Source organism: Cervus elaphus, chromosome 9, assembly GCF_910594005.1.
Source record: "Cervus elaphus chromosome 9, mCerEla1.1, whole genome shotgun sequence".
In the NCBI taxonomy this organism is placed as follows: domain Eukaryota; kingdom Metazoa; phylum Chordata; class Mammalia; order Artiodactyla; family Cervidae; genus Cervus; species Cervus elaphus.
Genome location: NC_057823.1, coordinates 80465593 through 80488101, shown reverse-complemented (window position 1 = coordinate 80488101; position 22509 = coordinate 80465593). Strand labels below are relative to the sequence as shown.

At 45.6% G+C, this 22509-nt stretch overlaps 1 protein-coding gene across 3 annotated transcripts in view; it reads right to left on the bottom strand.

Annotated features, from left to right (window-relative positions):
* The window catches only part of TENM2 (teneurin transmembrane protein 2), a 1355200-nt gene that overhangs the window by 84070 nt on the left and 1248621 nt on the right, over positions 1–22509 (bottom strand). For all 3 annotated transcript variants that reach the window (XM_043913490.1, XM_043913492.1, XM_043913491.1), the window contains 4 exons: positions 10888–11098; positions 6257–6376; positions 2734–2995; positions 1694–1961 (listed from right to left, as the gene is read on the bottom strand). In XM_043913490.1, coding sequence (XP_043769425.1) covers positions 1694–1961; positions 2734–2995; positions 6257–6376; positions 10888–11098 — 861 coding nt within the window. The remainder of the gene's footprint in view (positions 1–1693; positions 1962–2733; positions 2996–6256; positions 6377–10887; positions 11099–22509) is intronic.

The following is a 22509-nucleotide window of genomic DNA, read 5'->3' as shown; positions in this document are numbered from 1 at the left end:
AAGATAAAGGCATCCGGTCCCATCACTTCATGGCAGGTAGGTGGGGAAACAATGGAAACAGTGAGAGACACTTAATTTTGGGGGGCTCCAAAATCACTGCAGATGGTGACTGCAGCCATGAAATTAAAAGGCACTTGCTCCTTAGAAGAAAAGCTATGACCAAGTTAGACAGCATATTAAAAAGCAGAGACATTACTTTGCCAACAGAAGTCCATCTAGTTAAAGCTATGGCTTTTCCAGCAGTCATGTACGAATGTGAGAGTTGGACTACAACGAAAGCTGAGCACTGAAGAATTGATGCTTTTGAACTGTGGTGTTGGAGAAGACTCTTGAGAGTCCCTTGGACTGCAAGGAGATCCAACCAGTTAATCTTAAAGGAAATCAGTCCTGAATATTCATTGGAAGGACTGATGCTGAAGCTGAAACTCCAGGACTTTGACCACCTAATGCAAAGAACCAACTCATTTGTAAAAACCTTGATGGTGGGAGAGATTGAAGGTGGGAGGAGAAGGGGATGACAGAAGATGAGATGGTTGGATGATATGGCCGACGTGATGGACATGAGTTTGAATAGGCTCCAGGAGTTGGTGATGGACAGGAAAGCCTAGCGTGCTACGGTCAGTGGGGTCACAAAGAGTAGGACACGACTGAGCGACTGAACTGAACTGAACCACCCACTGAGGAAGCAGACCACAAGGGCTATATTCTGAGCATGTGTAACCTGCTAGTTGTGTGTCTTTAGGTAGCTTGCTTACCTTGCCCTCCTGTCTCATCTAGACAATGAGGGTTATGAGAGTGCCTTCTTGACAGTGTTAGTGAGTGGTCACCCAAGACAAAAGATTTAGCACAAAGCTCTGCACAAAGGGAGTGTCTGATAAACATTGGAGGCCAGTTACAGTGAACATTTCTGAGTTTGCTGGTTTCTTATTTTGGTAAACTTATTGCAGTTATTGAAAACCACAAGCCTATTAGTGAAGAATACACAGGATTTAGGGTTTTAATTAATCCCAGACAGCTTTCTACAAGTAAGAAAATATACTGGGTAGGTTGATATGAACCCACAGCTCACAGTTCTTCAAAGACTGATAATTGTAGGACCCTTCTCTCACGGTGGTCTTTCTTAAGTAGGAAATCACATGATTGCTTCAGAGGTAAAGCCTGGAACAGAGCGTGTGGCTTTCAGACGCCCTCTCGCTCCATCCTCTGGTCTTCCAGGTGTGTTCTGCGGCCCTCTGGAACACAATCCAGCCCCTGCCCACCTCTCTCCCCGTCTCACACAGTCTCCCTGTCCACTACATTCCAGCCATGCTGGCCTATTTTTGTCTTTCAAAAAGAGCTCTTCTTTGTGTTACAGGGTTCCTTTCCCTTCAAGTCTCTGTTTAAATGTCACCTGCTGAGGAACCTCCCCTGAACACCCACTCATGGTTGCCCCTCCTTCCCAGTATACATCACTTATTTTTGTTTTCATATTAGTACGTTTCACTGCTTGAAATTTTCCTGCCAGTATATGTTTATCATCTCGCTACCCGACTAGTATAGAAGGGCCATGGAAGATGACTCTTGTCTGTCTTGGACCACTGTACTCCTAAGTACTGGAATAGTGCTTGGCACATACTAGGAATTCAACAAATACTTGTCAATTTAATGCATGCCTAAATCTAAGAATCAGTAAGGGGTTGAAACTGAAACATACCAACAGCATCAGAGAGTCCATAGACCCTTTGGCCGTAGGCATCTGTCTTGTCCCAGATGAAGGTGTAGGCCAGGTTGGGAGAGGCCTGGAATGATTTTTGGAAGAGGTGCCCCTCTACAGCTACCATGAGATGAACCTTGATGAGGTTCAGGGGCACCGTGGATTGGGTCATGGTGATCTTCAGCAGTGACTTGTAGCCTGCGGTCCTGGAGCTCAGGTAGCGAAGCTTCACGGTGGAACCAGGGAGCTCAATTTCTTCATGAAGAACCTGGAGGAGAGGAAACAGGTATAAACGGTGCATCAAACACACCCCAGGAGCTAGGCTGCTTGCAACCCACAGCTACCTGTCTGCTGTCAGCCTCACCAAAGCGTCCCACCTTACAGGGGTGGGGTGTCAGAACCACTTCCCATGGCTGAGGAGAGAGAAAAAAACCAACAACCACAACTTTACCCTGCACGATGGAACGAAGGGGCTGAGGTTATGATTTTTGGATTAATAATTATTCTTGGTCACCGTTGTGTTTCTTTTTAAAACCACACTGTTGGCAAAAGATGTAAATAAGAACAGCAGGCTTTATTGCTAGTTGCATGCAAGGAGGCCACAAGAGGCTGTAATTATATGAACCTGCAACTTCCACTGACAATTGGTATAAAGCAACGGGGAAGCAATAATGTAATATGCCCTCTGTTGTAACACCGATGTAGATCATTAAAGCGCCTCTTATCATGTATCTCTGTGACTAACAGGAATAAAAAGCAATTTGCAGGTGGCGTGCACATATGTGTATCGTTTTTATTCTATTAAAAGCTCCAGTGACTGCCAAAGTCTTGAACAACTATCTGGAAACATCTGGAATGTCCAGGAGAGATTCAGTTTTCTCTCCAGCAACAATAAATTCTACTGTCCTTACTTTTTGTCCCTCCCCCTTGATAGTAGTTTCTGGTTTACCCCAGGAGACAGAGATGGTGGGAGGAAGTTGGCCAGCAGGTTTGGGTCAGGGCAGGATCGAGAGTCCCATCCTGGCACCTGGAGCTCCTACCTGGGTCTCGGGCACAATGGAATTCTGTCCCGGGGTGGCACTGAAGAAGGTGGACAATGGGGAGGAAATGATGATCGGATCCGGCCGGACAAAGCCGCTGAGGTCACAGCTGGGGATGGAGTTCTCCTCTGTCTTCATCACCAGAGTGTCCATGGCATAGAAGCTATTCCATGGCAGCCACACGGTGCGCTCCTGGCTCATGAACGGGGCCCGCTCGAAGTGCAGGGTCAAGGAGGAGCCACCATTGGCGATCAGGTCGAACCTGGAGAGGGGCAGGTGGGCTCACTGAGAGGTGCTGAACTCACCTGCAGACTGGGGGGTGCTCTGACCTCCGTGCTGAGGGCAGTGGATGGGCAGAGCGGGCAGGAGGAGACAGCGGGCTTTGTCGGCAGACGGGCTGGGTGGGAGCCCAAACTCTACCACTTACTAGTTGTGTGACTGTGGGCAAGTTGCCGCAATTTCTTCATCTGTGAAATGGGAATAGTTATACCGACTTCACAGTGTGGCTGAGAGGATGAAATAGCATCACGAATTCAGAGCAGACGTCAGCGGACTAGACCCGTGAGCTAAAGCCGGCCCACCACCTGTTTTGGTAAAACGTTTTGTGGGAATCCCAGCCACGCCCATTCATTGACTTATTCTCTCCAGCCATTTCTGGGGTGCAGTGGCACAGCTGAGTAGTTGTAACAGGAACCATATGGCATCTCAGCCTAAAATAGATACAATCTGGCCCTTTACAGAAAATGCTCCCTCACCATTGGTATAAAGCATTTAGCATTGTGCTAGGCTAACAGGAGTCTTTACTACTTAGTGGCGTTAAAATGATTTGACCCTAGGCTCAGGAAAGCTTTCTTTTCATCAACCTGTGCTGTTTCTGACTTCTTTTTTTGGTTTCATAGAACTTTAACTTTTTTTTTTAGATATCATTGACATATACCACTATATTAGTTTCAGGTCTACAACATAATAATTCAATATCTGTATATGTTGTGAAATGTTCACCACCATAAATCCATTCATCATCACGCTCAGTTACAATTTCTTTTTTTCCTGTGCTGAAAATTTTAAGATCTGTCTTAGCAACTTTCAACTATACAATATGATATCATTAGCTACAGTTATCACATTGTACATACATCCCAGGACTTTATTATTAGAAGTCTGTACTATTAAAAAAATTTTTATTTTATATTGGAGTATAGCCTATTAATAATGTTGTGACAGTTTCAGGTGAACAATGAAGGGATTCAGCCATACATATACACGTGCCCAATCTCCCCTAAATTTCCCTCCCATCTAGGCTGCCACGTAACAGTTAGCAGAGTTCCACGTGCTATACAGTAGGTTTTTGCTGGTGAAGAAGTTTCGACTTTTTAACCTCCTTCATCCATTTTGCCTTGTTTCTGATATATTTTTCCAGCATACAAATTTATTTGGCATTTGGAATGAAATGGTTCTTAACTGTTTCTTACATTTTTGACAATTGTTCTTAAACTATATTTCTGCTTGTTCTTTCAGGCTATATGGAAATCTACTACTAGTGAAGTAAAATAAAGGTAGTTCTTCCCCAGTTAAAGGAAAAGAAAGTCAATGGAGAGAAGTCTCTCAATTTGATCTTTTATTCCTCCACCAAGATCTCAGCTCTTTGCGGGCAGTGGTGCTCTCTTCCACACACTTCAGAATCCCCAGCACTTAGCAGAGTTCCTAGAGTACAGTAAAAACCCAATGACAAAAAAAGGGGAGATATATGTATATGTATAACTGGCTCACTTTGCTGTACCCCTGAAACTAACACAATACTGTAAATCAACTATACTCCAATAAAAATTTTAAAAAACTCAATGAAAATATACAGACTCTCTGACTTCATTCAATTTTGGTAACAGTTTTGGTGTTTCTCAATAGACATAAAATGAATGAACAGGGAGTATATGAGTATTAAGGTAAATATCATGGTGGAAGAGTTTATTCTGTTAATTTGTTTATATTTTTATTTTAGGGCATGCACACTGCTGGGGAGTTTTTTTTCACTTAGAGTGCAGGAGAGTGAAATGTTTTGAAGTGACATTGTTCCTCCTTGGGATGATAGAGTCAAACCACCCACGTCTGTGGCACACAGCACTACACAACAGATTGTGGGACTCCTTGGAGCATTTCCAAACACATCCTGTGACTTCCAGGCTTTGCTACCTGGACAAGCTGAAGAATCACCAATCTGGGAGGTTGGATACATGATCTGGGAAGTGGATTTAGGTGATAATTAATCTGGAAGCAGCTAGGAAGGATGGGGCAGTGTGAGGTGGGAGAGACAGCATACCAAAGACTCAGAAACCTCTTCTGGTGTTATCACAGGACTCACAGGGCAAGAACGCTGGCTTCTGAGAACAAACAAGAGCCCAGGTAGCCTTTTACAGTACACCTTCACGGTTCTAGCGCGTTCAAATAATGAGATTTGGCTCAAATCTTAGAACACGAGATCTAAGACACCAGAAACCTGGTGAATATTAAGAATTTGATGTGAATCATCAGATGCCTTCTTTGAGTCTCAGAAGTGGAAATAGGAGGATAGGGCTACTGTGGGCTGGTCATTTTTGAAACTACCCACGAGGCTATTTTAGGACATTAGGGGAAAAAAAGACCAGATTCTTCACCAGAGAAAAGACGAGAATCAGAGTACATGATTTGTTTATGATTTTCCAGACTGCAGTTTTACAGAAAAAGTGTTGCATCAGATTTACAGCCACAATCTCCTCTTTCATTTAAAATACAATATAGTAGTGTGTGTGTGTGTGTATCTTTGTGTGTTTTCAGGCCAGAGTGGGTGCATGTTTTCCCCTTCCTATAGATTTCTTTTCTTCTTTTTATCTTTTTCTCGAAATTGCAACTCCATGCCCAATGGATTAAGGAAATGACAGCGCTTTCATCTTGGCGGGGGCTGCACGGGTGCGGGTTTCCAATCAGAAGATAATAGGGTAAGGTTGCCTCCTTCACACAGCAGGGTGAAGGCTAAATGTATTTAATTAGACTTCTCTGATTACATCCCACTCCCTCAAAACAGAAGCGAACACACCACCGCTCCTAAAGTCACAGATGAAGGCAGAAGGGGTTCACCACAGGACACTGTGGCCTGTGGATCCCTGTCACCCTGCATGGCCTTTGATTTAAAAGAAAACAGGAGTGAGGTTCCAAGGGCTACTTTCCTTTCCTTCTAGACTCCGCCACCCTGAACCTTACCCCCAAGACACACCCACACCCACACCCACACCCGGAGAAAAGCATTTACGTGCCATGGAAAAAGCATGGCTGTCAGCAGCCCTGGAGAGGTTGGCTACTCTAGTTATCTTCCATTTCTGAGATCATAGCAAAAAATATGTATCTGGGTGGGGGGATTCTCCCTCGAGATCTGGCCTGGTGGGTCTCCCCCCAGTCTGCAAGGGGGAGGCATGTGGTTCCAAGCCCATTACACCATCTGTCTCTTTGCAGCCTCAATCCTAAGTAAGTGGAGCCCCACAAAGCTACTTACGTGCCATCTTGGCGGGTGATGGTATAGCCGTATTTTGGATACTTGACAAAAGACACGTTCACACCAATCAGGGGAGTCCCATCTGTAGTTACTACTTGGCCTCGGATGAGAGAAACCAAACTGAGAGAAAGAGAAACACAAGCTTTTGAGCCATACTCAGGAGAACAAGGGGACAGGAGGGGGGGTCGTTGTCAAGTTCCCCTTCTCTTTTGCCAAAGCTCCCCACCGCCCGTCCTCATCTGGTCCCTAAGGCAAGGAGAAGACTTTCAAATGTGAACTGCTGGCTTCACACGATCACAGGGAGCTGTGGGCAAGAGGGGTGCCTCAATGCTGGCTTTCCCTGAGGAGCAGTCTGGGGTGAGATCCATGGGCAGCATCCTCAGTCATTCTACTGGGCAGTGGGGTCCCCTGGGCACAGCCCCTCTGCCCTTGGCCTCACTCCGTTTCTTGACATCACTTGGCTTTTGCTTGGCCGGAGCTCCAGGCTGCCCCACATCACTCATGTTTGTGCCTTAGCCTGGCACAGAGAGTATTATCCTCGGGTGAGAGCTTCCCCATCTGCCTACTCATTTCCTTTTTTTGGCTTTGGAGGAAGGCAATGTTACTTTTTTCCTCCAGGCTGGGATGACAGAGAGAGTGGGGAATGGGGAGGAAGGGAAGCACACAGAGGTTTTTAACAAGGCCGGGGCATATACATACATTGTTTTTTTTTTTTTTTTTTCAGTTGCCCTTTAAAAGTAAAATTTCTCAAAATCCATGACAGCCTGAGGAAAAGAGAATATTAGAGAGATTTTTTTTCCCAGCAGAACTATCTTGGATTCTGGATTCCATGTAACTACATATCTCTCTTACATCAAATTCCTGCTACCCTGATTTGGGGCAGGGGAGAGGCGAAGTGGTTGAAATCCCTCTCAACTTTTGGCCCCTGTGACAGAAACCTCCCCTCTATTCAGATCATAGTAACTAGAATGTTCCCAAGGATGCCAGCATTCAACCAGCTCCTTTGGGGAAATCCCATAAAGAAAAAGACACGCTACAATAGTCTACTCAAAACCCATGAAGAGAGAATGCACATGTCTCCCTTCGCCTGAATTCTCCTGAGTTCATAGAGAAATGGGCGAATGAGAAGTTCCACTTCTGCACTGAGGCTCCAGCCTACCATGCAGGTCCGCAGCTGGATCGTTGGCCCTCAAGCCACCGGGCAATTTGGCGAAGGCAGAGAGGTTCTCAGGCATCCAGATTCCTGGACAGAAATTCCCAATTTCTGGACTAGGTAATAAAGCTGACCTGTTCCGTGCCAGAATCTTGTCTAAGTCTGCTCAATTTTTGGAAAGCACTGACTTCTGCAATCCCAAGTGACCAGAAAACTGGAGGGATGTTCTCTCCAAGCACCTCCCTTTCTATTAGCAATCCCCCGCACTGTTCCACTCCGACCCTTTGATGATCTCAGGAGGGTTCAGACTGTTCCACTGACAGCTCTAATTGTCTGCGACTGGCTGCCTAACAAATGAATTCCATTTTTAGCTGGTTCTAACCACAATGCTAGAGTCTTTTGAAAGTGGAAAACTAATTTATGAAAATAATTCTTTTGTTCAATTCCCTTTCCTTATCTTAGCTCAGACTAAGATTTCTTTCAGGCCTTCCTAGACACTATTTTAAAATCAATGATGTGTGTTGATGACCACAAGGTACAAGCTTCTTGTGATGAGAAAACAAAATTGGGAATGTATCCCACGGTGGAGTTTCCCCCCCCTCCTTTTTAATACAACTGTTATTTCTTTAAATCACTCCTGCAGCACAAGACTTTGCAGTATGCCATAGGAATAAAGAGAGCTGGGTTGCCTATGATTTTTACCCTCTATTTTTCTAATTCTTCATTGCTGCTGGCTTCCTACATCTCTAGGCAGTCAATTCGCAGCAAAGATTCAGCTAAGACATGCTATCAGTTCATTTCTATTTATGATTATTGATGTGTAACAATTATCACATTATCTAGATAGTGAGATCTGCTCTATAAATTATAGTGGTGGAATCAAGGCATTTTAGTTATTTTTGTATGCCATTATCTAGGGGAAACGCCTTCTTAGAAGTCTTGAATTAAGTTCTTTTTTACTCCGAGCTTTGTCCTTCATTATTTGTCAGAGGATAATGCACTGAAATTCACATGCTTAGTGAACTTCAACCTATGTCTTGGAGTAACATTTTGCATTTCTGAATTATGGATCCAAGCCGACATGCTGGAGTGTGGGCTCATTTGGGTGGTGCTATTGATCGCTGCCTTCAAAGCTTCAGAGAAGCTGTCTCTAAAGCAAGTTTCTTTTGCCCACATCTCTGGGGCTGGTATAGTCTACCTAAAATTCTGGAGTCCCTGCCTGCTCCCCAACTTCTTGGCTCTATCTCAGGGTGCCTTCTGGGAGTGGTAACTACTGGTGAGGAGGATAAGACTGAATTTTAAGGCATAAGTGAAAAAAGAGTATGAAAAGAATACGAGGAAATTAAAGGATTTAGGGGAGAAAGAAAATGTTAGTAGGAAGCTGATTGAAACAGAGTATGAACCTTTGAAAGATGCATTTATAGCATAATCAAATGGCATGCAAACCTCATGGACTTCCCAGGTGGTGCTAGTGGTAAAGAAACTGTCTGCCAATGCAGGGGATGTAACAGAGGTTGAATTTGGTCTGTGGGTGGGAAAGATTCCCTGGAAGCAATTCATTCCAGTATTCCTGCCTGGGAAATCCCATGGACAGAGGAGCCTGAAGGGCTACAGTCCACAAGGTCGCAAAGAGTCAGATACAACTTAGCATGCACACATATGCAAACCTCACTGAAATGCTTCTGGACTAATGCAAGGGCCTGTCATCCTGGCAATGGGAATCATGTCCATAATTTAAAAGAAACATAGCAACACAGTCTCTGCCCCAGAACTAGGAATTAATAAGCAGAGAAAATATTTTTTTGGTTCCAAGATATGTGGTTTCTCTTATTTATTTTTTTTTGAGGGTTACTCATATTAAAATAATATTACTGTGTGTAGTATAATCTACACTTACTAATTTAATTTTACCAATCAAGAAAATAAAGTTTATAAGGTTAAATCACTTGCCTAATGTGACACAGCCAGAAGATGTCAGGGTTGAAACAGGCGAGGGCTGAGATTATTTTTTTTCTCTTCTATTTTATTTTTAGTGGAACCAGAACAGAGAGAGGCTAAAGTTGCTGGCCCAAGGTGACCTCGTTAAGAACCCTCATAGTCAGAGAGCTGCCATGAATTGGGGCTACATAGCTTCCCAGGGAGTTCTAAGGGGCTGCAGAATTAATTGGCTGTACCATTACCCACCACCTCCCCACTCCCACCCTCACCAGGCTCTCCCAGGGAGGACCAGAGTCTGAGTTGTGATGTGGTGGTGTCTCGTCCCCAAAGTCTAATGAGGGGGGCTCCAAGACAATCTCTTGTAGACTCAGGGGCTCTTCTCAAATGTAAAGTTCGCTATGTCCGTCTCTAGTTGGAAGCCTGCTTAAACAGCATATTTCCTGAGTTGCTTCAGGGTCTGCCCAGACCTAAGTGAGGGGGAAGAAAACTAAGAGAAAGACGGCATGATGAAGGCTGTCAGAGGAATAAGGGGATGGGGACAAGTTTCTAGAGGTTCCCAGTTCTTATTTCTCCATGAGAAAGGGCACAAATATGGGGCGGGGCATCCCCAAGAAGGTCACACCTGCTGTCGTCACATCTGCTGACACCATTGCTATCTGGATCCAGGCTGACCCAGAGTGAGAGCAGAGATGCGTGGGCAGGCCTGAAGAGGACAAGACTGCCGCCTCTCCTTGCCCTCCCTTCTACCCTCAGAATCAAAAACAGCACGTAGAAGACACTGACTAGGTGGGCATCTCAAAGCCAACTCTTCTTGCTTTCTTCTCCAGGGTACAGCTCTAACCTGTCCTGGTGGGAAAGGAGAGGCCAAGTTGTCTACAAAATAAATCCAGAGTTTGCTCCAGAATACTCAGAAGCCTCAAATTAGCAACCGAGAGCAAATGTAAATTCAAGAGAATCCACTCTGCCGCTGCCATCTTGGAATGAGAAGGGGAATTCCCTGGGCACAATGCCTAGCACCAAGTAAGCAATTAGCAGATAACAATCGTTGGGGGTGGGGTGGCTATGAGGATGAGAGTCAATCTATACACATCAAGTTTCTAGCTCATCACAGGTGCTCAATAAATTCTAGCAACTGGCATCATCCTGACTCTAAGACGCCACAAATGATAAGTTGTGTCATTGAGTTTGCAACTGCTTTAAAAACCTATGGTTGATTCATGTCGATGTTTGGTAGAAACCAATACAATACTGTAAAGCAATTATCCTTCAGTGAAAAATAACTAAATTAAAAAATAATGAATGAGATATTTCAGGGTTGATCAAACAGAAAGTCACAATCAGGGAGATTTAGAATAGCAATAATGTCATAAAATGATAGATCATCAAAATGATCTAGAAAGCAGGCAGTTAACAGGGGTCTCCAGCAGGTTCCAGGCTGCAGAGGGTCAAATCCCACAGAAGAGTCAGGAGCGCTTCCTCCTGCTTGGACAGGAAGGGAAGCAGTGACCTCAGCCACCTGCAGGGACAGAAGGGCACCTACCTGCTGTTGAAGGGGTTGTCTCCAGGAATGATGTGGGTGCTGTCTTTGCCGGCCAGGAGCTTGATGCGGTCATAGAAGGACTTCACTGCAGGTGAGTCTGTCTGGCCCTGCTGAATGATGTCTAGGGGGTCCCGGGACCCTCGGCAGAGCAGGCTGTTCTGACAGGCTGACTGCAGGCAGCAGTCAGGGTCCAGGCAGTCCACCAGGCCATCTGGAAGGGCAGAGACAAAGCCAGGGGTCAGCAGATTTCACAGCACAAAGCTGCTCTGAGATGCTAGCACCTTTTTTTCTTTTTTTTAAAAATTAATTAATTTGGCTGCATTGGGCCTCAGTTGTAGCACGTGGGATCTTCGTTTCTTTCGCTGTAGCCTGCAGACTCTCTAGCTCATCAGGGCTCAGTAGTTGCCGCGTGTGGCCTTAGCTGCTCTACAGCATGTGTGATCCAGTGGTTAAGGATAATTGCAAGGCAGATTCTTAACCACTGGACCTCCAGGAAAGACCTTGAGATGTCAACATCTTTGTCCCAACCAGCCCCGACCCTTCCCAAAGGCCTGACCAGGCAAGTTTCCCACAACAAGCCTAGTATATTTCCAATATAAATAAAAGACCGAAAGGAAGTTGTTGAGAATGTTGACAAATGGTTATCCCCAGGTAGTAGATTAGTGTGTCTCTTTCTTTTTCTATCTTGTATTAAAACTTTTGTATTTCTACTTTTTCTGGCAATAAAAACTAACACTTTGCTTTTAAACAACATAGCACAAAAAAATTACCTGTTGCTAGATTTCAGGGACCCATGTTAATGGGTATGCAAATCATCAAAATGCGTGGGATTCCTTAAATCCTGCTTCAGTGGAGAAAAGCATTCCATCCCCACTTCCTCTAAGCCAGGGAGGGTGGTGCTGACTAGTGGGAGCACTGGGGGTGATGAGTGACATTTTCCAGGAAATGTGGAGATACGGCTCTGGCATGAGTATCCACAAACTAAGCCATTAGTTTACCCAATTGCTTCTGGAGCTGCCTTTGCCATAGCTGCAGGACTCTGAACATTCTGATTTATTTGCCTAGATTCCTGCTGCTTCACCCGTTCCTGAGTCATTTGCGTTTAGTGACTCAGTCATGTCTGACTCTTTGCGACCCCATGGACTGCAGCCTGCCAGGCTCCTCTGTCCATGGGGATTCTCCAGGCAAGAACACTGGAGTGGGTTGCCATGCCCTCCTCCAGGGGATCTTCCCAACCCAGGGATAGAACCCAGGTCTCCCGCATTGCAGGTGGATTCTTTACTGTCTGAGCCATCAGGGAAACCCTCCTAGTCATCTACCCTTCAACAAGTATTTGAATGCTATTCATGTTCTGAAAATAAAACAGGAAACAAAGAATGATGGTGTCTGTCCTAAAGGAGCTGACAGTATAGAGGAGGAAATGGATATGACTCATCCTTGAAGGTTCACACTAGGTGTGGCCACCTCCAGGAAGCCTTCCTGATGATGTCCATGGCTAGGGTAGGTATTCTTGTTCTGTGTATTCCTGAATCTGAGGTTCTCAGAGAATGGTTCTACATCAAAATCCCACGGGGAGAATCAAGAGCCTACCCCAGACCTCCCCAGGCAGAGCCTCCAGGAGTAGGTTCTGGAATCTGCATTTTAAAATGATTTTCAGGTGATTCTAATGCACCAGAAATATTAGAAACAATTGTTCACGCTAACTTCCTTGTACTAGAATTATCTATTTCTGTCTGCTTGCCTTCCTGTCTGGAAAACAAGCTTTTTGAAAAGAAGGACAGTGTCACATTCATTTTTATATTGATGCTTTGCTTAGTGTCAACGTGGAATCGGGACCCAATAAATGTTTGTTGAGTGAATAAATGACTGTTTCCCATTCTCCACATGTCTGTTAGGAATGGGGATGGGAATGTTTAGGGCAGTGTTTACGCCGTGGAATTCCTATTAGAATGGATTAGTTAGCCAGTCCTTCTTCACTCTGCTGGGAGTTGATTGAATACACAGTGTAGGAGCTTGGAGAGTAACTTGCTTACACCTCCTTGATTTGATAGCGAGGCATTTGGGGGCCATAATTAGCATCATAAAAACATGCACTCCAATCCCGGGCTGTGACTTGATGAACACTTGAACTGGAGCGCTGAATCAGAGGCCTGGCTGTGTGCTTTAAATTCACTACAATGTAATTTTTTGGCATTACCCTTTACATTTGGTTCCGCTAATGAAATTGAAATATATAATTTCACCCAAGTTCCACTGTAATTTAGCAATTAATGTACAATGATTTTAATGCATTACTTTCTTTTTAAGCAAACAAACAAATTAGGAGGTTGTGTGTTCTGCTCGGCTTTAAATTACTAAAACTAGCCTCTCATCTTCCACATGGGCAAATGTTGCTCGGGTGTCTCGTAACACATTTAGATTTACAAAATTTCCTGGAAGTGCAGACACAGGAGGGTGAGCAGGCACACATGCTTGAAATTTAGAGACTTTCAGAGTCATGGCTATGAGTACCTCTGTCCGACATGCTGGCTGAATCAGGTACCCCCCAGAGTTCCGCAAATCTCAGACCTAAGAAACGGGGCTGGAGACTCATATCTCAGCAGCAGAATGATGCCTCCCAGCGCCCTTGGTAGAATATGAAAGAAGAATAGGAAAAAAAAAAAAAAAAAAAGCCAAGTATTCTTCCTGTAACATCGCCTTCCATGGACTGCCCTCACTCGACAGAAGGAATCCACCACGGAACGCCTGCTTTGGATTTAAAAATATCCTGCTGAGATATGTTGGCAGTGCTTCATTCAGCCGCTGCAGAAAGTTCTCAGGTAGAAGAAACCCACTGTTATTAGCACTATAGATTTCTTTAAGGCCACCGGCCTCTTCCCATTAGGAGTTCCATCCATCTCTGGTGGTCTTTTCCTCCCAAAGCCGGGAATGTGACCCCTCCCACCCTCAACCCTCTACCACCCACTCTGTACAGGCAGCTTGAGAGCCTCGCGTCGGGATCAAATAATAACTTAAGACAGTCTTTCCTGTTAAGATTCTTCTCCCAGCCCCCTCGAGTCTGCTACTCCTTCCGGATCTGTGACTGCTTCAAAAGTGTGGACCTCAAATTTCCTCCCTGTTTTTGTTGACTCTGGGCTTTTTATTCAAGGGTCCGTCTGGCAGCAGGAAATGTCCTACAAACACATCAGCAATAGCAGATGGCAAATGCTTAAAATAAAAAGGATATAAATGATGTCCTCTACATATTTACACTTACCTGCTCCAGACATTATGCATTTGGGGTTCTAGCCGTTATTAAGTGTGAGCATACGTTACGCCTGTAATGACCTCATCATGTTTCGTGATTATGGGCTGCAGCTGCCAAACACTTGCAGACGACACTGTGAACTTGAAATTGGCACTCCAATCTCCCCGCGGCCTGTCAGTCACGAGAAGCGCATCTTTATGCCAGCAAGCCCCTCGCATGGAGTCTGACATGGCAATCTTCAGTAAATTACCCTGTCACTGACAATCTTGCAGTTATCTTGCAAACAATCAAGCAGGCAATCAAACTGTTCTGAATTGCCAGTTCAGGACCTGAGAGGCTGCCGACATCTCCATTCAACAGGGGCGCGAAAGCGGCTCGGCCCCGGCATGACATTGGATGATTTATTTTTTTATTTATCTGCCTACTTATTTGTTTGTCTGCTTGGCTTTCTCCTGGTGAGAGAGGTTTGCAGAGTCTTCGAAAAGGGCCCCGTTCTGACTCAGCGGTTATGGGAAAGTTTGACCCAGGCCTTCCCCATCAGCTCACAGCCGGGTCCTACGTCTGCTTCATAAACATTCTTATTTACTCCACTCTGCAAGATGTGGCTGCGGAGTACTAACTAGGTGCTTTCTGTTAGAAAACACAGCAAAGAAAAGTTCTGGCTGTATGCCACACACAGACATTGTATGCTAATGGGAATAGCCATTTCAGAGAAATATGGACAGAGAGAAATTTTCTGGGAATGGTAGGTGAGGCATTCTTTGTATTGCTTTTGACAAAGAAAATCAGAGAGAATCTTGCATAACAGTTCTGGCAACATGACACTAAAATCAGGTTAATGCTAAATGGAAAGCTTTGGATTGGCATTCTCACGATAAGAAGCCAAAAGTCTGCACAGTGTCTACATGGAGGTAAGAACCTGGACTGTGAATTCCTCTAGTCCCTGGCTGTGTCAGCTTAGAAAGAAAAAGTTTAAAAGTTTAAAATCAAAGTTTTCCTGGCTGAAACTCAATTTCTCTGCCTTTAAAACTGAGTGATAACAATGCATATATCATAGGATCATATGATGGGGAATGGACAGATATAATACCAGTCAGGCATACAGTATATATGGACAGAGGATAAGGTGGTTGGATAGCATTACCAACTCAATGGACAGGAGTTGGAGCAAACTCCAGGAGATAGTGAAGGACAGAACATGCTATGGTCCACGGGGTTGCAGAGTTGGACATGACTTCGGGACTGAACAATACAGTATATGTTGCATGATAGGAATTACCATAACCAGAAACTCTCTGAAGTTTTCCACTTTTTCAAAAGATAAAAGCTGGGATATAAAGAAATAAATGAAATGAGTGTCCCCCGATTAGAGTCAGTCATGGGTAGGTTGCAGTTGGGCAAGAATGCTATGTTTTCAAATAGGGATAAGTTAATAATTGATGGTAATAATAAATGCTATAGGCTGTACAGGATTTACATATATTCTTGATTTATATCCTTATGGCAACCCTACAAAGCAGAAAAATAGAACCCTTAAGCTGCAGACTCTGGATCGGGGTGTCTGGGTTTGAATCTCAGAGTAGCTACTACCCATCTGCTGACCGTGGACAATTAAGTGCTCTGTGCCTCAGCTTTCTTAGCTACAAAATGAAGAAGATGATGACAAGCACTGTTGGGAGGATGAAAGCAGTCGTTCCATATTCAGGACTTGGAGGAGTACCTACTGTACCAAGTACTCAGAAAAATGCCCATCCTATAAGTTGGAACTGAGGCTCAGAGAAGCTAAGTAAATTCTTTGAGTGGTCAAGAAACAGCTTTGGAGAAAAAGCAGAAAGAGGCAACCGATGAGATCACCACTCCTTGTCTTCTTCATCATCGGAAGGAGGAGATGCTTCCTTCCCAAAGGGAGCCTGAAGACAGGGCAGTGGACACTCATTAAGCGGGAAGGCATGAGCAGCGGCGAGATTTAATCACTTCTGAAGGCTTGTCTGCCCTATAGCTGAGGAAGAGTCTGGCTGGTGGAAATGAACATCTGAAAAAGGAATCAACATGAGAAGCAAGATGCTCGGGAACTCGCTGTCTGCAGTGACGGCTGCTAAGGACCACACCGTTTACCGGTGAGACTCGGGCCCCTCCAGCTGTTTGCCACGCGTACAGGTGGCACACCTGGGCGGGCTGCGGGCTGCTGCCAGCTGTTCCCAGCTGCTGCCTCGTTTGCTCTGCAAGGCTTTTTAAGGAGCTCCTCAACAGTCCAGAGATTTCACCTCAAAACCTTCATTGAACACTTAACAGCGATGCTACTCTCAGGGGGACAGGGGCCACGGGCGAATAGAGAGGCTACAGAGAAGCTATAGTAAACAACGGTATTTCCAAGTTGGCTGAAACATGCACCTGTCTTCTGTCTGGGGAAGGCTGCTTGAGTCCATGCATCACTTCTGTAGGGAAGTGAAGTCTCCAGGAATGAGACAAGAGTTATCTCATTTCCTCTTTGATCTTTGTAAACTGGGCAGCTTTGGGAGAATCCGAATGGAGGCATTTAGGTCTGTTCTTGGCGCCTTTTGTTCCTTGCAGCTTGGTATGCAAGTGACTCCCTCAACGACCTGCATGAACTCTCTGGCTTTCGTGGGTATTAAAGGCTTCAGAGGAAGATCCAAATTTACTTTTCTCAGTTTTATTTTGTGACAGGGTGGCACAAATCAACTCCCACAATTCACTTCAGGTGCCACGGATAAACTCTGCTAGTGTCTGTAGGCAGCACGGGGTTGGGAACTGGTCGGCAGCTCATGAAAAACGAGCCCCACTTTTTCCAGATCATGGTTTGACGAGAGGCACCACCAACCACCAAATCTACCTTTCCCACTCAGTAGGGTGGACTGGTTAAAACACCAGCTTTCAAGACTACATAGTCTTTCATTTATCAGATGTTCAAGAACAGGCAAAGTTCATGACTTATAGTAGAAACGTTAGAAATTGTAGTCACCTTTATAGGGAAGTATTGCCTGGAAAAGAATATAGAGGACCTTTCAGGTTCTGGGAATTTTCTAGATTATCTTATTCACTTGGCCACACAAGTGATTATGTCAATAAAAATTCATCAAGGTGTATATTTAAGATTATGCACTTTATGTATTTGCTAACAGATTGACTTGGGGCAAGATAATCACCTCTGTGTTTTGTCTTCCTTAAGTACAAAGTAGGCATGATGATGATGATAATGGTGATGCTGCTGCTGTGGACAATGATGATGACCTCACAGGAGCATTGGGAGGATTAAATAAGAGCACCTAGTAACCTACTGCTGTTGCGTTTAGTTGCTAAATTGTGTCTGACTCTTTGTGACCCCATGGACAATGACCTGCCAGTCTCCTCTATCCGTGGGATTTCTCAGGCAAGAATATCAGAGTGGGTAGCCATTTCCTATCCAAGTAACCTACTACGTGCTTCCAAATCATTTCTACTTCTTTCCTTCGAGTCTTTGTGGCATCATATAGGACTATTTCCCATAAAGAGTGCGGTACTTGTCACGTTCTAATTTCCCCCCCCCCAAAATACAGGGAATCCACGTAGTGAATCCAATAAATCCTAGGGCAGTTTTTGAGATCACCCGAATAATGGAGAGGAGGGGGGAATGAATGAAGCAGTGGTGAGAAGGAAGGAGGTGACAAGTTGGGCAAGAAGGAGACCTGCACTGTGTGCTTTTCGTGATGGACACGAAGAGGGAGCAAGGGGGGTGCTGGAAAGCAGCCTCCACTGCAGGCTGGCAGAGGCCAAAGGCTCCTGAATTCTAGCCAGACACATAAAGGGGTTCTTGAGGGAAAAAAGAAATACAGCAGCCATAGGATTTGACTTGCCTTGGGAGTTATTTTGTTTTAAGGTGAGCTCTTACAGGACCATGCTGAAAGTGTATGGAGTCCCTGGCTAATATTTTCCTGCCAGGCCTATAACTGGGTAAACAATCTGAGTTACCCAGATCAGCATATCAGAACTATTCTGGCAGCCTGATCTTACATAAACTTGCAGAAGAAACACTCCTTCAGCCAGCAGGAGCAACTGACTCACCACTCTGCTCTCTGGTATTAAGGCTGGGTGTTGGACCTTGAGATAACTCAGAAATGCAAATCTCCAAACATCTTAGGGTATCTGGTCAACTGTACATGCGTGGGGGTGAAGGTGAGGAGGGGGAGAGGGTCAAAGAGCACGTGAAAGGGAGAAATAGGACCCAGGGCCCCTGAGGGTCCTAGTCCAGGTGAGGGCCCTGCATTGCTGATCCTGGCCAGTCTCTGCCACTGGGACAGCACTTACAAAATTTTAAGGCAGGTACTCCAAAGCTCAGGGAACCACTGTCCAGAGAAGCACTGGGCTCCTATCCTAGTTAAACAAATAACATAATAATACAGGCTTTAGAGTCAGAATGGTCTGGTTTTAAAACCTGTTCTATCATTCATTCATTAGCTACGGCAGGTGACCTCCTGTGACTCTGGTGTTCCCAGCCACAGAGTGGACTTAATAGCACCTATGTCACCAAGGATCAGGGAGATGCTCTAAGATGGTCCATGTGAAATGAGAAGATGAAGGCCCTGCACTAAACACAGAGGAAGAGCTCAATAAACGGTGGAGGCTGTTTTTAATGATATTTCCTGTTCTCCACCAGGGAAGGGCACTGTTCTATTTGCATTTTACCCAATGCCTGCTGACAAGTTGGAAGTGAGGGATAATTGAAAGTATTCCAGCTTGATGTAACTAAGAAGTGAAAGGCACAGGCAAGGCTGACTTGATTTAACCTGGCAATATGAGATTAGTTCTTCATTGCCTCTGTTAGGTCTCCCGCACTGCCAACCTTTTAAAGCAATAGATTGGCTGACAGGGTGCTCATTTGGAAGGTTTCACCTGCCATTAATACCCTGGCTGCCTGATGGACCATCGTTCGGCAGGCATCTCGCCTCTCCCCCCATGGGGCAACCGCCATTCTCAAACATTGCAAGAAGTAAAATTGTATTTGCATTCCTTCTGGAAGGCCTGTTGGAAGTGTTCCTCTTGCTTCCTGTCAACTCTTTTTGTCGGTCTCTGAATTCCAAGGCCTGGGATCCTTTCCCCCAAAGCACCTTCCAGCTTTTCTTATAACTTAGCAGTGGGAGATCCGTCATGTCCAATCTGGCAGAGTGGAGGCCCCCACTAAGAGCTCCTTTGCTGGCTTTCCTGGTCTTCGGGATGGATGTGGGAAGGAAAGCAATGACTGCCTAGGAAAACCCAGGCACTGCTACTGAAGGCAGTGATATAATCCAGGTAAAACCTCTTTTTGATAGGATTCTGGTTTACCCTGAAGCTACTGGGGCATCTGGTTGACTCCATATGCATGGGGATGGGAGGTGAGGGATGGTAGAAATCTTATGGCAATGAACTTGAAATGTGTGTCTAATTTTCTTTTTTTTAGGGGGGGGGCGTGGGGGGAATGATTCTTCATCAAAAATAAAACAAGTGGACAAAAAACAAAAACAAACACTATCAACCAAACCCTTTAAAACCAAAGCTTCTCAGATTTTAACCAGCATCAGAATCACTTGGGGGAACTTGTTAAAATGTAGATTCTAATTCTGTAGTTTTAGAGTTTGGGACTTGAGAGCTTGCATTTCTTATAAGCTCCCAGGTGATGCTGACGCTGGTGTTCTGAGCACGTACTTCTATAAATCAGGCACCAAAGTGCTGATGGTCAGGTTCTGCTCCCTGATTTCCTGTCCTAGAATCAGCTCAGTGATGTTGAAACACTGATCATTATCTCACCCACACCTACTGAATTCCTGAGAGTGGAAACTGGGAATCTGCATTTTAAAGAAAATGCCCTGCATGATTCCTTTGCTCACTAGAGCTTGAGACCCCCCTGCTCTGAATGGCTGAAAACACCTTTCAGATATCCACAGCCGCACAACTCACCCTCAGGCAACTTGTGCCTCCTGGGGGAGAGTAACAGGGGTTCCCTAAAATAGAGAGTGAGGTGGGACAGGAGGGTCTGAAGTCAAGACAGTCTGGAGGGTGCTGGTTAAACAAAGGTAAAGTGGTTTCATCACAGCAGGATTTCTCAGAGCCTTTGTTGAGCGACTATGCATTAGGAATCTTTACTGTTGCAGTGGAGTGTGCAGTATTTCCTGACCATGGGCACTTTTTTGGCTTGGAGCATCTCCATGCCAACAGTCTAGTGTCTTACTAGTTGGGAAGCACTTCAGGAGAACACAGGGCTCTAGGTTTGGGGATTCTCCCCTAGGAAGGACCAGCCAAACCTTCATCTACTCCCCAGTCACAAGTGATAGCTCCATGCTTTACTGACCATCTTATAAAACACAGGCTTGGGGTGGTCAGGCCTAATGCAAACTACACCATCAAAACGAGCACATTGGCTCAGAGCCTCTGTCCTTGTGCTCCTGGAGCCTCCCAAAGCCAGTGCATTTCAGCACAGGGATCCTGTGCTAGGTGACAGCATCCCTGGGGGTCAGCACGGCCACGGATCATCTAATGAGAGCTAATAGCTGCTCTTATGAAGAGCTTACTAAGTGCCAGGCACCGGGCTAAGTGCTTTACATGCATCCTCTCATTAAATTACCATCAGAACTCCAGGCATCGTCAACACTGCTGTTTACAAATGAAGAATTGCAGATTGAGAGAGAGATTAAACACCTCACCTAAGACCATGCAGCTTTTTTCTGGTGGGGCTGTTCTTTCTTTTTTTTTTTTTATAGAGAACATTTGTAGTTTATTCAAAACTGCAAGAGTGCCGGCATGAAGACAGTTTTCCACATGGTGTCTACACTCCTTCTCTTTGAACATGTCTGGGCTCCACCCCAAGAATCACCATCACCTAAGGTAACACGAGGAGGCCCAGGAATATGAAGCATCCAGCATGACCCTGAAGGTCCTGGTCAAAACCCAGCCAGCAAGGATGGTCTTACCATCTGCAGCCCGAGGTCATGTGCACAAGAACCTGGTGAGTCTCAGGGAGCAGACCCGGTCTCTTTGTGTCTTCCTGAAATGAAATCTTCCCAAATTACCTGCTTCTAACAAGCTTCCCCTGCAGCCAACGTGGCCCTCCTGTGGTCTGACCCTCCAGAACACCACCGGAGTGGGAAGTACCCCTGTGAATGAGGGCGCACCCCCACACACACCTACCTACCTGCAGTGTGCAAAGGCACTGCAGGGTTTGGGGTCTCACCTTCCTCATCAAAGCTGCTCTAACATTGCACCAGAACTTTCCCCGACTGTGTCCACGTGGTCTCCGGCCCTTGGACTGTCCCATGAGCACAAGAACAGAAACCCAGTGACCTCACACACCTCGCACAGGCTGCCGCGCCCCCTGCTTCACAAGTGCCCCTGAGTGGTACCCACAGGTGACACCTGTCAGAGACAGGCACTCGGGGTTAAAGGGCAACCACTGGAAGGAGGCTCTTTGCCTTTCCTAAGGAGATCGTTGTACATCTGGTCATAAGTGGTTTTGAAATCATAAACATTTGGCTTGTCGGGTGCTGGTCCTGGAAGCTTCACCTGAGTTTCTGTGCTGAAGGACCGGATGCTGAATCCTTGTTTGCTACAGAAGGTTAGAGATGATCCTTAAGGCAGGGAAAATGTTTTAGCTGCTGGAGCTGATACCACGCTTGATCTACCCAGTTTCGTCTCAATGTGCAGATCAACACAGAAATCGACTTTCTTTCAACCAATCCTTCTGGTCTTAGTTCTGCCTCCTGAGAATGCTGTGCGCCTCGGTGCTCCGGTTCTGGCTGCTTGAGCACACCACCGCCACCTGCAGAGGCGACGATGGCATGGCGGCGGCTGCACCATCTAGGGCTGGGTTTTGAACCCACTTTGTTGCACTCCAAAATCAAATCCTGCATGAGGCTGCCATGACAGGTCTGCTACTGTTAAACATCCTGAATGGCCAACACATAGGAGCATCTTATCTGCCATGTTGCCATGCTTACTGCCCACGCCAAGCTCTTTTATTTAAGGCAGGACCACATTAAACAGAAGAGGGACAATTTAAAGCCATAGGGGACTCATGTTTTGAAAAACCAGGATGCAGAATGTTTTAGGTGCCCTCCACCCCAGCTCCTCACTTTACCCAGCTTATACTTCTGCCTCGGGTAGACCACCACAGGGCTGTCCCCCCCACCAGCATCTTAAGTTTCTCTGTGCTTTCTCAGCCTGTGCCAAGCATCCTGATCCAGCCACCAGCCAGTAATGCCCACAAGAAGCCTTTGAGGCGGATTCTGTGTGGCTCATACGGTAAAGAATCTGCCTGCCGTGTGGGAGACGTGGGTTTGATCCCTGGGTCAGGAAGATCTCCTGGAGGATGGCACGGCAACCCACTCCAGTATTCTTGCCTGGAGAATCCC